The 16,180-nt window shown below is 36.0% G+C and overlaps 2 protein-coding genes and 1 long non-coding RNA gene across 4 annotated transcripts; 1 reads left to right on the top strand and 2 right to left on the bottom strand.

Moving 5' to 3' along the window:
* Positions 1-207: 207 nt before the first annotated feature.
* Positions 208-1,700, bottom strand: LOC133690478 (uncharacterized). The gene is made up of 2 exons (XR_009841454.1): positions 1,187-1,700; positions 208-958 (listed from the first exon to the last, which is right to left on the bottom strand). It is a non-coding gene; the product is annotated as an uncharacterized LOC133690478 (long non-coding RNA).
* A 691-nt stretch (positions 1,701-2,391) lies between these two features.
* Positions 2,392-8,618, bottom strand: LOC133692385 (homeobox-leucine zipper protein ANTHOCYANINLESS 2-like). Of its 2 annotated transcripts, none has more exons than XM_062113281.1 (9): positions 7,738-8,618; positions 7,402-7,613; positions 7,201-7,318; positions 6,413-7,102; positions 6,181-6,282; positions 5,865-6,080; positions 4,453-4,627; positions 3,996-4,363; positions 2,392-3,363 (listed from the first exon to the last, which is right to left on the bottom strand). In XM_062113281.1, the coding sequence occupies exons 1-9, from the start codon at positions 7,915-7,917 to the stop codon at positions 2,968-2,970; spliced, it is 2,457 nt and encodes an 818-aa protein (XP_061969265.1). In that variant the 5' UTR covers positions 7,918-8,618; the 3' UTR covers positions 2,392-2,967. The 2 variants fall into 2 exon arrangements, with proteins under 2 accessions (XP_061969265.1, XP_061969264.1); XM_062113280.1 differs by having other exon boundaries at positions 7,402-7,619; positions 7,738-8,617.
* Positions 8,619-13,244: 4,626 nt separating this feature from the next.
* Positions 13,245-15,599, top strand: LOC133692825 (large ribosomal subunit protein uL5c). Its single transcript, XM_062113973.1, has 3 exons — positions 13,245-13,688; positions 13,773-13,973; positions 15,050-15,599. The coding sequence occupies exons 1-3, from the start codon at positions 13,440-13,442 to the stop codon at positions 15,401-15,403; spliced, it is 804 nt and encodes a 267-aa protein (XP_061969957.1). The 5' UTR covers positions 13,245-13,439; the 3' UTR covers positions 15,404-15,599.
* Positions 15,600-16,180: the final 581 nt, after the last annotated feature.

The raw sequence follows: 16,180 nt of genomic DNA, 5'->3' as shown, positions 1-16,180 counted from the left end.
TTTGATTTTTGAATTATATTTTATAATTTTTAAAATATGAAATTGTTTTTAATAAACTTGATTATAATTAAAATAATAAGATGAAAAGACAAAAAAATCCATTGAACATGAGTTGAGTAAATTTTTCTTTTAAGAGTAATTTTTTAAAAAAATTATACAGGCATTCTATAATTTATCAATTCACATGTATTCTTTTAAAAATGACTATTTACATTAAAGTCCAGTTTAATTTTTAAACTTAGATTTAAAAAAAATCCACCGTCATATATAATATTAACATAAACAACTAAATTTTGCTGAAACACCAACAAAGAGTCGTCAGTCTCCCCTTTTACCTTTTCTCGCTAGATTCTGGCCAAACCAACGCAACTATACTTCCTCTTCCATCACAGAACTCCAATCACATCACAGCCTAATCTTCGCCCAATCACCATCGAAAACCACCTTTTCCAACCATTAAAGACTGGTTGTTGTTCCTTCCTCTCATACCCACTAGCCACTGCCAGAAGCCTAGTGCTGCCGCCAACACCTCACCTATTGTTCCCCTCAACAGTCTCTTACTCCAACGATCCCGATTCGCCATGACACCCAAGCTCCATTGTGGCCGAGCCTCCCTACATCTGCCCCTCTCACCACAGCACGACCTAGCAACCCCCTAAAGCACCACCGCCCAACCACTTCGTTCCAGTCACAAATCCAACCCAACCACACAGCCACCGACCCGATCTCCTCAAACCATAACCCTCTCAACACTAACCTGAACCACCCAGCAATAAATCGATCTCCTCCTCTTAAACCCATAACGCCTAAAGAAATCTAACATAAGAAAACCCCCAAGATTTAAAAACACAAAACAACAACAAAACTAGCCGGACTCCTCTAATATCCTCCCTCCAGGTTTTTCCTAGGGTTTAATTCTTTAGAGTCTTCATTCTCTGCGGTGGGTGCTATCTCCAACCTGCATTATGAAAAATAAACGAGCAAATGGGATAAAGAAAGAAATAATGAACAACCTGTTGGTGCAGCAATTTACATTACTCTCCACTTAAATTCTCTAGGTTTTCCACAAATTTCATTATACCGCTAATGGAAGGCCCCAGGTGTGTGCGAGAATGAGAGAAAAAGAGAATCACAACCATAAGTTTAGCTTGTGGATAAACACTCTCAAAAAAGAACATCAATTTACCCTGTACTCAGAGAGAAGATGAATAGCCACCATCAGAAAATTGTCCTTGTGTCTCTGCATCTCATCACTTGAAAGGGAAATAAGCAACAGGTAGCAATATTTTTGGCCTTCTTGGGCGCGGATGATAGAACTGAATTCAAGCCGGTGGCTAGGTTTCATTTTTGGCAAAGAGAGAGTTCTTTAGTGGTGATTTTGTTATTTAATTATTTGTTGAGCTTTAAGAACACAAAAATTTCATTTTTATCATAATTTTATTCTTCCAGGGAAAATGAGGAGAGCTAAAGAGGGTATTATTACAAACAGAGACTTCTTTCATTCCAAAGGGTATATATCATCCACAAGTGTCATCATAACTTTAACCTCCAAAACCACTTTGCTTTCTCTCGCAATCAGAAATATTTAGCTTTTAGCAGCGAATCCATTTGTATATTAGTAATATATATATATAAAAAAGACTGACCATTGACCAAAATGAGCATATCAAGATAGCTTTCATGCACGCATACCCTCTCATCCTCCCCACTGTCACCTAAAACCTCCCAGATATATACGTGTCAACTTTTCACTGGGCTGTACACGCAAGCCAGGGGCAAAGACAAAACCCTTAGCATTAAATAATAGCAACACCTTCCCCCATCGGCTTCTGCCCCCTCATTTATTGCCTTCGCAGTTTCTCAGACCTCTGTTTCTCCCGGTCCTCAGGGAGGTGTTTGAAAGGGAGATTCAGTTTATTTTTTGAAGCATTTATAAACAATAATTTAAAGAAAAATATTTTTTAATTTTTTGTTTTAAAAAAAAACAGATTACCCTGTAACAATCCCAGCGCCGCGTTACTGCAACCTAATTAGGGCTTGCTTAACAGTTACATAACAGGGGTGGACAGCAAACACTTTATTGAATACTCCCCCTTAAAAAGGCATAATCATTGTCACTTTAGAGTTTATATACGAATAAAATATCCTTTTTTCGAACAGGGAGTCCAAATCTCTCTCAGGCAACTTCATTTCTATGCGAGCGATCCTACTAAACCAAACAATTATTTTAAAATACCAAAATAATAAAAAAACCTAAATCCTGATTATGTGTAGCGGGTAAAAGAAATAATACTATTTTAATGCAGCGTTGAAAATAAAATTTAAAAAAATAAAAATAAAATTTTCAGAACACCCCACCACTCAGACCGACAGAAAATATAAGTCCAATAATTAACCAAAAAAGGGGTTATTATTAGTACACTTAGAATATCATAACAATACAAAACCCACGAGTTAACAAACATCAACAAGCTGAACTAGTCATTCCTAGTTCAACAAAAACAGATTATATATATATAATCTGGATATTAATTTAAATATCAGAAAGACCCATTTTTTCTTTCTTAAAACACTGTTGGTTTTAACTCTTTTCAGTAATAATAATTGAGGCAGGGGTCGACCCTGAGTCAATGCCCGAACCACCACCCTTGCCTCGTGTTAAAAGCACTCTTTGCAATATGCATACCAACTGCAACCCGGCTAGCAGTCACTGGCTCATAAATCCTCACCACCTTGCAAGGAGTCACCACGCGCGGTTCGTTCTTGACTCAACACCCACAAACATCAACAAGAAGACAACTCACTTTTGTTTTTCCAGTCTCCCCACTCATTTACCAAGCGAGCGCTCTCTCACTCTCTCTCTCTCTCTCTCTGACGCCATAAAATTAACAGACCAGCACAGCCATGATAAAATTTATAAACTAACAAATACTCACTAACGGGACAGCTCAATCATGCATTGCATAATCAGCTTTCACATTGGAGAGCAGCCTTGATCTTTTGGACAGTGCATGAAATAAGGTTGTTGACGGTCTCCACAGATTCTACTGTGAGCTTCGCCGTAGGGAGACTATTCACCAATATTTGGAAGGCCACCGTCAAAAGGGACCCACTTACCCTCTCTTGGCCACCGACATTATTAGCAGTCGGGCCGCCATTGGTCGTTGGGGGGTCACGTGAACCTGGCCCATCCGGTACGATAGCAAACCCTGACGGAAGAAGCGCCACGTAAGCCGAATCACCACCGTTCATCACTACGTGCATGGCCGGAGTGTCAACGGGAGCGTACACTACAAGAGAGCCTGCTGCATCTATGCATGTCTCTTGCAGTATTAGCATGCTACTCTGGTTAGCATTCATGGCCTGCCAGGAGGGGAAAAAAAGGAGAAACCAGAACAGGGTGAATCACAATAATGGTCCCTGAATTTGACTCGGATTTACATTATAGATCAGATGACGTTTTAACCTTTTCTTTAACGTATATACAGGTTTTTTACATAAAAGGTGACAGGTGTTCATTATATTTTGACTTTTTGAGGCTTAAAAAGGATAGAGATTGTGCCTAAAATCTGGTCATGTCTATCTGTGACCATACAGATGATACTTCCAAAATCCTTTATATTTCACCTTTTTATCTAACCACGACAAAAACTAATCGACCTGACACACCCAAGGGACACGCCAGAAATTTAAATCATCCCCCACATGACATTATTGTCCAAAACAATTCGTGTCCTATCTAGCAGAGAAAGAGGGAAACCCTTGTAACTTAAGGTGCCTTTTCTTTTTTTCAACTCCCGAAAAACCATTAAAACTAAAAATATATATATTATTTTAATATATTTTCAATTAAAAAATGCTTTTATTACCAAACTTCAACTTATTTTCATGACCCAGAACGATTTTATCTCTATCTTGTGCAGGAATGCAAGAAAAAGAAGAGACATTGCAACTGACATATAATATTAAATAATTATGAAGAGAGGAGAGGTTACGCTAGCACGCAGGAGAGAGACACAGTTGCCGTGATCCTGGCCTTTAGCAATGTGGGCCATTTCCTGCATTGGTCCACCGTTGGAGAGTATGTCCCACTCGCTTCTGAGTCGTTCATTGCGTAGGAAATCAAAGAGCCTTTGTGGAGAAACAGGTAGCCAAACAGAGGTCGCAGCGCTCAAAACTACGCCTGGTGGCTCACCAGGATCATCAACACTCTTTCGGGTCATAACCCTAACATCTTCATCAACATTTCCGGCATTCAGCTTGTTCCATTTGTGCACTGTGGAGGCACAAACCCCAGCACAGAAGTTATCGGTCATTCTTTGCGCCAGCTTCAACATGCTTCGGCGACCACTTGTAGTTATCGCTACACAAACACTTTAAATGTCAACAAAGGTTGTTTTGGCAAGTTACAAAGAATTCCACATTGCTCAGGAAATTAACATTGATATTAACCTGTGTGGTCTCTACTAGGTACATTGGAGGACAAGAGGATGGCTAAACACTCGCATTGACGTTGAAGGGTAGCTATCCATCGTTGGGCACCGAAGCCCATGCCGGAGCTTATCACCGGCCGATAGAGCTGGTGTATTTGCCTTTCATCATATTCTGCATGCTCAACCCATGTAACCTGCATTTTAATAGTTTTGTTAGTTATGATATGGTCAATTGCACCAACTGCTCAAGTTGGAAAAATAACATATTCATTATTGTTTAATGATTGCTAGCATACGAATTGATTGCTTCTCTTGTAGAGCAAAAAGACTAAATGTTCTTTTTACTTGGCTAATGATTAGGAATTAAAGCCACACAATATAAAAGATCAAATGCCAGTTCCATGGAAGAAGGCTGGATGTCAGTCAAAGGCTGGATGTCAGTCAAAGTTAGTAGATTAAACAACAGCAAAAAGGATGTAGGAGGTTCATATTTTATTACTGTAGAGTATCAACCTTCTTCTGTGTCATTTTATAATATTTTACATATATTGAGTCAATGTTCAGACTTTCAAAGCAAATTTCCATATTAATTTACAAGGCAAATCTAGGGAAAGGGCTCTAGGTTGGGCTCAAAGAAAGAAATGGAATCAAGCAGTCCTTGCATAAAATAATGAAATGGAAAAAGATTTTGCAAGATTTGAGGGAACAAAGTACACAGTAGAAGCTGACATCGAGATGTGTACTATGGTCTTACATATACAAGCTTGGATACTCAAATGGAAACAAAATAATCAGTCTTGGCCTTTGACAATTAGGACTCTTCATTGAGTTAAAAATAAATAAATAAATAAATCACAAGGCTGGAACCAGGTCATGCGCTGTAGCATGATTAAATACAAGATAATGAAGATAACCAAGATTGCATCATTGGAATAGAAGCATCAAATATATTGTTTATTCAATCAAAATTGAGGATAACTAGGCATTTACTAATGAAGGATATGAAATCAATGCGTTTAAGGCACCGCAATTCAAGTAATGGAGACTTCTATTTGATAAAATAAGTGGTGTAATCTCGATTTGCTGCTGTACCATGGAGTTTTTTTATAAAAAAAATTAAGCAACCCTAGTTGTTGAAACTTGAAATTTAAACAGTGTTTTGACATCAGAAGAAGCATCCAAGACAATATTATAAGACTCTAGGAAGGTTCAGATTGTGGCAGGGGGAAACAGTGAGTAATCACTTGACAAACAAGACTCTTAGATGCATGAGCTCTCTAAGTGGCTTGGGAATGCAAATGCTCATGATTTTTGACCTGGTGTTTTGCCACAGATCAAATGTTCTCAACTGAAACACAATAAATGTAAAGAGAAGGGTACCGACCGGGCATGCTACAGGCCAAAAACGTGCACTAGTTTCTATATTATTACCTTGGAGTACCCATTGGGCATATCTTGCACCACACAACCAGAAGGAAGCCTCCTGCAGTTCACAAATGTCGGTGGTGCACCGGAAGTATCTCGGATGGTATCAATGGATACATCAACAACAGCCCAAACCCCCTCTGCGTGCTGCTTGCAAAATCGGAGAAAATTGAACTCACGCACCGGAACCAATGGGGATAAGACTTGGAGCTCGGCATGCATCTAAACATGATGGATTAAGAAAAGATTTAGAGCTAAACAAGCACCACCAAATATAGTAGAAATCTTACTAACAACAGTGAATAAGAGACGAGTAGCTTACCAACTGAAGTGAACCATTTCTAGTTCCCCCCATTCCACTGGCTATCACATCAGTGGTAGAGGTCCTTGCAATCATACAAGGAAACATTTCTGCCCATCGGTTCTAGGAACGAGAAAGAACACAAAAAGTAATTCCAATGAAATTAAGAAAAAAATATATATTAAACAGTCCAGAAAAGAATTTTTTTTTTTATATAAAAGACACCAATAAGGAGAGATTTTGAACAACTCACCGAATCCATCAGTGTCTCAACTAAGGCCAAACTGTTTATGATTACCATACCAGTCTCTCTAGAAGCCTCACTAACAAAGCCACTAGGCTTCATTCCAATGCAAGGAGTGAAGGTTCTCAAGTACTCCTCATGGTTCAATATTTCTCTACCACCCTCAAAGCTCCCGATCCAAAGAGGCTCATCCGTCTGAACCATTTTCACCAATTCATCCATGGCAGCTAAAGCCAACTCCAAGAACATGGATCTCTCTAATGATCTATCAATACCAGTAACACCAGCTGTTGCTAGTCTAGTTTGAGTTACCATAGACAAAGCACCAGAAATCCCACCTTCAAAATGAGGTCCCAAAGGCAATGTTGTAGCAATGGTGCTTAAACCAGCAAAACCATTACTACCAACTCCAAGTTCCAGGCTTGAATTCGTCGGAGGGCTAAGTGAAGAAGCTAACGAAGATATGGGGCGACCCAAGAACTTGCCCGCAAGTGCACAAACTCGATCTAGTTCATCTTTTAATCTAGCATTCTCAATCCTCAAATGCTGTTCTTCAAGTGAAATATCACCAATTATCGCAGGACCACCACAGTTTGAGCACGATGGATTTCTCATGGCATCTCTTATGGACATGTTTTCTGCTCGAAGCTTGTCGTTATCTTGCCTGAGTAATGAGTTCTCATGGCGCTCCAGTTGAGTCTGTTGCAGCAAACAATCAAACACATTTTAACTTTCTATCCATAAAAATCCAGCCCAAAAGGGAAAACATCCATGGTTTGTTAATTATCATTCATCACCTTCATTTGGGTTCTACGATTTTGAAACCAGAACTTGACTTGCCTAGTCTCCAAGCACAGCCTTCTACTAAGCTCCAATCTTTGTTTCTCGTCAGGATGAGGACATTCCTTAAACAAACTGTAAAACAAACAAAAGCAACACTCTCTCAATATCACTCAACAAATCCTGTTGAAAGTGCAAATTAGTGATAGATATCATACGCTTCAAGTTCTTGGATTTGTTGTGGAGTGTGTCGGTGGTATCTCTTTTTTCTTGGAGGATTATCAGCTGCATCTTGATCGTCACCAGACGCACCATCCATGTTATCACTACCAGATCTGCTCTCATGTTCCTCTTCTCTGCTTCTCCTACCCACACTTGTCTCAAAGTTCTCAGCCATTCTAGTTATATCTCCTTGACCATCTATGTTTGGCTGTTGCTGATCAAGAATCAAACACAAACGAGGACGTTAGAGTTAAAGACCTCACCAAACAAACAACCCAAGTCACTTAGTAGCCAAACAAAAAAGAAACAAAGAGAAAGATGAAGGTGTGTACAAGGGCCAGAGAGAGTCCAGGAGAGTTGAACATGGATTTAGTGATAGAAGGAGAGACAAGGCGAGTCTGAGCTATTGCACCAGTGGGCATGTTGTTGTTATTGTTATAAGGTATATCAGCCACAATTCTTGCGCCACCCCCACCCGGACTAGTGTTTTCAAGGAAACCCCCAAAACTCATTAAAGCTTAAGCCTTTTTTTTTTACTCTATTTTTACACTAGACTAAAACGCTCTCTCTAGATTCACAAGAAACCATGCATAACCAAGTTTGAATCTTGAAATTATCATTCAAAAACCAAACCACAGATAGCCAAACAAGAAATCCTGAAATGGGTTTTTTTTTAAAAAAATGAAGAGAAAATTAAAACTTTCCCCAAAATAAAGAAATCATAAGAAAATAGAAACAAAAGGGAAGAAGATAGAGAGGTAGAGGAGACACAAGGATAACATATATCTATCCAAATGTCTCCAACTCCCTCTCTCTGCTGAAAACTGAGAGAAAGGAAGAGAAAGAAGGCAAGCAAACCCTTTTTGTTATCTTCTTTGCTGCTTAGCGCTTCCTTCTCTATCCCTCTCTCCCCTTCTAAAAACCCTTTAAGTTTATGTCCGAAACTCTAACATTCAAAAGGCCTTAAATTGGCCTTGAGAAAACTGGGAAAGGGAAACCCTAGGGGGGGGGGGTGTTGGTGTGTGGAAGTATTAGTATCTCGTTCTTTGCATGTTGACTGACACTCAGAGAGAACGGCTTCAAAAAGTGAACCAACAAGAGAAAAGATAAAAAAACAAGGAAGAAGGAAGAAGACGAGCGGCCCTAAAAAGGATTTTGCACAGACAAGAAAGAGGAGAGAGGAGAAGCAAGTAAACCCCACAGGAATAAATAAATAAGGTAAAGATGAATTGAAATTATGTGGAGTATTCGAAGCCTTACAAATACAAACCTCCAAAGGAGTCGGTTGACTATCTTTCCACTTTTTATCTTAAATAAGCATTTTTCTGATTTAGATTTTAACCCTTTTTAAGATGACAGTGTAAGAGTCAAAGAGTAAAAGCAAATTTACTTTCACAGAGTACTCGGATTCGGTGTTGCCCTTCGGGAGATTTTTTCTTCTCTTTTTGTTCTTTCTATACTGTCATGGGGATCTGTTTAGATGCATCGTAGCAGGAAGACGCTGACCAAAACCTCATGCGGCCTCAGAAAGTGTATCTTTCATTTACTGGTGAATAACGCAAGAGTTGAATATATTGAAAATATATTTTTAATCAAATGGATAATGATTTCATATTGGTCCTAATTCTAACTCAAGAAGTTGATTTGAGTGGTTTATCGAGTGAAGTTTGTTGAACCACGCATGTAATCTATCTGGGCATAATTTTTTCTTCCATTTGACCATAAGAGATATCTCCAAGTTATTTTGTGGCAATCCATGTCAGTTTAGTGTATTTAGAAAAATTTAATAAATTTCTTCAGATATAAGCTTTAAATTCGAACCCAAGAAGTCAATGATATTTCTTAATTTCCAGGCAAACTCCTTGAGGTTCTTCATAGACGTACTGCATATTAAGTTTTTACCTTTCTTTTTTGAGGCGAACAAGTAATTCCCCGCGTCAACATTTTGCATATGGATGCAAACGGATTGCCTTTTATTGACTACGTGCACCAAATTGCATAAATTCAAGAGGGTGTTTGTTTTGTGTAAATGTTTTATAGAGGTTTTCATCTTTATGTTTTTGATTTTTGTGAAATATTTCAGAGAGAATTATTAAAATATCTCCCAATAAACCTTTAAATTTAGTTTGCTAGTTAAAAAATAGTTAATTCTGATTAATAATCCATTCATAATATCCTAATTGTTATTGTTGCTACTTCTCACTTCACCAACACCTTAATCATTATCACCACTTTCATAAAATCATAACCACCATTACTACCTCCTCTCTTACTGCACAATTATTACATCGTTATAACACGTTATCATAATCTATTCCTTCATGTTTACCTCGCTAGTTACCAACCATCCATAAAATGTTTTACAATAAAAAATATAATTTAAATCGGTGTTATTAGAATTGAACTCGATAATCAATCGATGAAGATATCAATTTAAAGATCCATTAATTGAACAAATAATTTGGTAGTTGAAACCACGTTTCGCTATTGGTTTTATACGGTAGCTACATCTATTTAATTTTTCAAAAATTTGAAAAATAGTTTCAATAGTACTTCAATCAAACAACTAAATTTAATCTAATCATCAAACTTCCAAGTCTTTAAATAAGCCTTCCAAACATCCAAGTTTCTAAAGTCAGAATACAAAAAGTACACAAATAAGTGAAATGACTTAAATTTTGATGAAAGGTTCCAAATTCAAATAAAAAGAAATTAGCAAATATACAGTAAAAGATCATAACATCTCTGATTGATTATCATTCAACATCCCGCTAGGTTCTGGATGGTTGCATTTTAATTACTTGAACTTGTGTCTCAGTGTTTCATTAATTAAATTCTCTTCCAATTGCATCCTATTGGTACCCCTAACCTCACTTGCATGGCCATCATCTTCAACATCATTACTATTTAAATCGTTTACATACAAATCATCTATTGTAAGAAAATCATGATTTTTTTTAGAAGTGAGAGCATTTTAAATAAATAGATTAATTAGTTATCATATAACCAATAATATAAAAAATTTCAAAACAATTAATTTTGATGACTTTCAATAACCTATGTGATAGTTGCACTAATGATTCATTTGACATGTATTAAACCAAACAATATCTCACATACATATGAGTAAGCTAACAAACATGTGTATAAGTAGCCTAAAAAAATTGGCATATAGGTGAAACTAATCACTCTTTTTAGCTCTATATATAGACATATCTCACAACCATATTCACTTATCCTTACATGACTTTAGTGGTCATACTACAATAATCACTATGATATTTTTTTAAAAAAGGATTCAAGATTATTTTTCCCTAGATATCTCCAAATCCAAGTTCAAAATACCTAGAATAAGGCTTCGTGAATTATGCTGGGGTTTCTTTCAATTATTTTTCAATTAAAATTCCACATATATCAAGTACTACCAACAAGATTCTAGTAAACTAATGGGTAATTACCCAACTCAGGCACTTGAGAATCAATAAAAAAGAGGAAAAAAAAACATGAAGCAATGCATACAGTTGATACCTTGGTAATGAAAGAGGAAAACATGCAAGAACAAGCTCACTTTCTTAGTCCATAAAGTTTGTGTTTATTGTTAGCATACGCTTACGCGAGTTTTTTTTATATAAAAAAACTATTGGTGATTTTTTATTGAAGAATAAAAGAGGGGTTCTTCATTTCTTTAGGTGTAATAACCAGTGAGATAAGAAGGAGAATTCAAAATCTTATAGAATTTCGACCTCAAATTTAAGATTTTTAGATGTTTAAAACGATGTAGTTATGATTTTAAGATTTTCATTGCTTTAAAGAAAGATAAAAAAAGGTCTATAGTTTAGGTCATAAAAGCATAAAAAAATGCTAAGAAAAAAAACAAGATTCATAATATATAATGTAAACCAATACAAAATAAAGCAAAGTTATAATATCTCACACAAGAGGCTGAAATAAAAATATATGCAAACATAGAAAGGGGCGGCAAGTTTTTTGCAAAAGTGCATACAGAAACGCCATTAATTTTATCCTTCCATAAATTAATGATTTTACTCGGTCAGTATCCTACACAAAAAAATAATATAAATCTTATGTACGGATTTGAGAAATAAATGCAAAAGAACTTCTCTTTTGAAAGGCGAGTTAAAGTCAATACATTACTAGAAAATTAGAAAACACTAATAGAATATTTTGTTGGCATTTAGGCAAATATTCTGTCGGTATTTTAATTATCAACAAAAACCCATAATCAAAAAGTATATCATTGAAGATTTTATTCTCATCGGTAATGTCAAATGCTAATGGAATGGGCTGTGGAAAATTCGTGCCAAGAAAATAAATTTTGTCACTCATGTTCCATTGATAACTAGTTTGCCAATATAATTGTCTATCGCTTATTCTATCGGTAAATCCTAAATTTTTTATAAGTTTTGTCAAAAGTTTCATAATAGGTGCAAAGATTCCAGTGAAATCAACAATGAAAATGCCGATAGAATTCCCTCTTCGAAGATTTTGTTGGTGTTTTTACTATTTTTTTGGCTAATTATTATGATCCCTGAGCCTAAAATTCTCACGTAAATACACAACCATAACAACAATAACTTTTAATAAACTATAACTATAGGTCATAATAAACCACAACAAAAACATATAAAAAAAATGTACATATACAAAATTCATATTACATTAAAATTCACAATATCATATACCATAAGCTCTATGAGGGGGAGGAAAAAGTATACCTATAATGCACTCATTTGAGCCAAATATATCTTAGTTTCTTGTTGGAGTTCTGCGTTCATTATTTCTCTCAAATCTTCTCTTTTTTTTATTCTCATATTCTGCATCACAATAAACAATTGTTTCTGAACTCTTTTCTAGACTAATTCATCAAAGTTTTGGGATCTATTGCTTGAGCTGGAATATAGCGTGTCTAAAATTGAAACCTCATTTCTCGAGCTAATGCCATAGACACACCATCAATATAATTCCTACTGGGTCCATCACCTGCAACAACCTCCATCCATAATTGATGATCATTAGGAGGATGAGTGAAAATGTCCATCAATATAACTTTGTCTCTCCTAGTTGCTTTCAAGCAAGTTTCTCTCTCATTTCTCTAACACATAGATTGAAAAATAAACAAAATAAACTATGACATAAAAACAAAAATTATAGGGAATTTAAGATTGACCATGTATTTTTAGCATGTTTTACATTTCAGTTCTTTATCTTATAATTTTATTTTTTATATAACAATTTAGAATCTAATTTTATTTAACTAGGCTATAAAAATAAAAAAATATTATTTTAATATATTTTAATTAAAAAAATAATACTTACCAAACAGAAAATTGATCCTCATCCATGGCCACATTTTACCATTTTCATTCCATCACCATAATTTGAAACGTCATTACGTATTAAATATTGAAAAAACGAAAAGCTCTTGCATGCAAAACATTTATACTTGTAAAAATACCTCATTGCTTTGACCATTGAATAATACAAAGCAACCACTCCAGCAAAGATTCCTTGAACTTGCAACGGCATTATTATGTCTATTTTCTTTTCTAATAATGTTAGCAGAATACGATGTTTCGCGATTCACTGCAGACTGCTTTTTAAAATAAACTTTTAATTAAAAATATATTAAAATAAATTTTTTCATTAAAATTATAATAAAACATTGATTTTTTATTTTTTAAACTAAAAATACTAAAACACCCCTGCAGCTACAGAGTCGCAAGTATAGCACGGGAATGAGAATAATTTTTCATATCACGTCAAGATTTATTTATTTTCCCCTAAAGAAAAGGGCAATAATTTGCCATCCCTCTTATCCTTTTTCCCCTTCACAACCCGCCACCAACAGCTCCCTAAATTTACAACACACCCACACACCGGCACCCTCCTAAGTGGCACTTACGTAAATAAATTCAACCTCCGAACCCATTTCACAATCCCGCTCTCCAAACCCCATCAACAGAAAAGCTGTGTCCAACCCCCTCCTTTCAAAAAAAAAAAAATCACCAGAAAAATGGCCACTACTTCGCTCTTATCCTCCTCGGCGGCGTCGTTTTACTGCCGATTCCCCACTCTCCCACCGCACTTAAACGCAAGAGTAACGTACGGAAGCCGGAATGGGGTGGTGTCAGTGAGAGCTACTGGAGATGTTGTTTTGGTGGACAAATCAGAAGCAGAGAAGAGCAATCGGCTCAAAACCACATTCCTTGAAAAAATCGTCCCTTTGCTGATAGAAGAGTTCAGCTACACTAACATTCACCAGGTAACTCGTTATAAATTTTCCAATTTACTGATAAAGTTGTTCTAATTTGCAATTTGCTGAAATTTGAATTTCTCTTTTCTTTAGGTTCCAAAAATTCAGAAGGTTGTGGTGAATTGTGGGATTGGAGATGCTGCGCAGAATGCTAAGGGGTTGGACGCGGCGATAAATGATTTGGCTCTTATCACAGGCCAAAGACCCGTAAAGACGCGGGCCAGGAATTCGGTTGCTACCTTCAAGATTAGGGAAGGCCAACCACTTGGTATTGCTGTTACACTCAGAGGAAACGTGAGCATTTGTGTTTGTTCTCGTTATCGAATTTTCTTGTTTATGTTCATGGCCGCGGCTACATATTTCATGATAAAGTTAGCTAGGAGTCTAAACTCTAGAGGCTATATATTATTTGGCCATCATAGCGCAAGATTTCTTCTTTTGTGTTTTGGAAGGGTGTTGTACTTTTTGAAAGGGCTTTGATGAAAATGATATTAAAGATGGATCTGTCAGGAGAAGCTGCTCGGGTATAGTTGAAGTTACAGGTGCAAGAGTGAAAAATACTGCATGTCCAGCTCCCTTCTAGATAGAGAAGAAATGCCAGGATGCATATTTTTGTGATAATTATTGTAATGGTTGATTCGATGATGTGTGCTTTTAGTAGCATGTAGATCAATAGTGGGGGCATTTAGCTTAGCCGATGATTCTGGCTATTAGGGAAGTAAAAGTAATTGATTTTTGGAATTGAGTTTCTCACTTTGATTAGATGATGGGATTTCTCTTGTTTGATCTCACAAAAACATGCTCTTAAACTCCAATTCTAAACAGGATTTGAGGCTTACCGTCAAGTTTTGAATGATAATATGTGGATTTTTGTATTTATTTTGGTGTTCGCTTCTGCGTGTGGGAGATATAGTGATTGCTCAAGATGATGGATCCTTAGAGTATGATCATTCATTTCAATGATGGCAATGCTCAATGAAATTTTAGAAGAAACACGGTAGAGATGATGGCTATGGTCCATAGGTAGAGTCTTGAGATGATCACCACTACTCTACTGTGGGAAATTTGTTCCTTTTCAGCTCAATGTTAGAACTTGTTTTCTGTCTTTTATCACGATGGTCTGTGCTTCTGAGTAGGGCATTCTTATACTTGTACACGCTCCCATGACACTTTGATCTTGAATAAACACATCATGTAATTTGTCGGCTATCGATCTTGTTGCTCATATCCTGATTTTACTTGCTGTTTAGATCAGATCATAACAGGTGCATCTCATTACCAATTTTGTATTCTGGTGCATTTTGTTGGTTGCATTCTTTTTAATTTCACATGGAAATTTCGTAATTTGTATCGGTGATTATATTTTTCAGCTGATGTACTCGTTCTTAGATCGACTTGTTAACTTGGGGCTGCCTAGGACAAGGGATTTCCAAGGTGTGACCGCAAACAGCTTTGATGGACATGGCAACTACAGCATTGGAATTCGCGACCAGAGTGTGTTCCCAGAGATTAGGTTTGATGCGGTTGGTAAAGCCAGGGGAATGGATGTGTGCATTGCAACCACAGCTAACACCGATCAAGAAGCGCAAAGACTCTTGGCTCTCATGGGTATGCCATTTAGAGAAGATGGTGGTGGTGGTGGTGGTGCTACCGCTCAGCCTCGCAAGAAGAAATTGAAGGCACACCACTTTGATTCAAAATCGAAGGGAAGGAGTAGGCGATGATAAGAGTTATTATTATCTCCATCCAAGTCTGTAACATTTCCATGCAGTATTTGTTGGATCCCAAATTTGATGTAACGGACGAAAGATTTATCAAATCTGTTTCCCTCAAATTATTTTGGGTTGTCAGAGGACGTTTTTGTTCATTGCAAGTCAAAGGAAGATCAATGTAAGATTCCGCAACGTGTCGTTCTTCAAATCTCCATTCTTCAGACATGTGATTATTGAGCATGCTTGGCTCCATGCATTGCATGACTCGTATGCTACTGCATCATGCCTTTTGAAATTGAATTCTAAGAAGCAATTTTGTTAAGGTAGTTGATTATTCTTTTTATTTTCATCCTTCCTAAAAAAATTTTTATTTTTATTTTTAATTTTTTTAATTTTACCATTCAATTAAATATAAAATTTATTTAGCATTTGGTATTTAAAATTGGATCTTTATTTTTTTAATTTTTATTTATATATATAAATATATATTTTTTAATTTTATTTTTCAATATTTAATTGATTGAGAATTGAATTTTATGGTTTTTTTAAATAGGATATTTCAAGTCTAATAACCCGAGTAAAGAGTTTAAAAAGTTAATATAAATATTTTTTTTAAAAAAAGAGCTCTATAATTCTTTTTATTTTTTTGAACTATTTTAATATCATGATCTGAGTCATGAGTTTGACGGGATATTACAGGTTGGTTTGAACCTGATAACATGGTTACAGATTTGTTATGCTAACTTAGTTAACCAGAATCAGTTTTTTTGTCTTTTTTTTAATTATATT

This window comes from Populus nigra, chromosome 4 (genome assembly GCF_951802175.1).
Source record: "Populus nigra chromosome 4, ddPopNigr1.1, whole genome shotgun sequence".
NCBI lineage: Eukaryota > Viridiplantae > Streptophyta > Magnoliopsida > Malpighiales > Salicaceae > Populus > Populus nigra.
The sequence above is the reverse complement of the archived record's forward strand: the minus strand, read 5'-3'. Positions and strand labels throughout refer to the sequence as shown.

Coding starts and splice junctions, on each gene's coding strand:
- LOC133692385 (XM_062113280.1), bottom strand. CDS start 7,917: ATGAGTTTTGGGGGTTTCCTTGAAAACACTAGTCCGGGTGGGGGTGGC. Junction 7,620..7,737: donor CTGGACTCTCTCTGGCCCTT/GTACACACCTTC, acceptor ATTCTTGATCAG/CAACAGCCAAACATAGATGG. Junction 3,364..3,995: donor TCTCTCTCCTGCGTGCTAGC/GTAACCTCTCCT, acceptor CCCTCCTGGCAG/GCCATGAATGCTAACCAGAG.
- LOC133692825 (XM_062113973.1), top strand. CDS start 13,440: ATGGCCACTACTTCGCTCTTATCCTCCTCGGCGGCGTCGTTTTACTGC. Junction 13,689..13,772: donor GCTACACTAACATTCACCAG/GTAACTCGTTAT, acceptor TCTTTTCTTTAG/GTTCCAAAAATTCAGAAGGT. Junction 13,974..15,049: donor CTGTTACACTCAGAGGAAAC/GTGAGCATTTGT, acceptor TATATTTTTCAG/CTGATGTACTCGTTCTTAGA.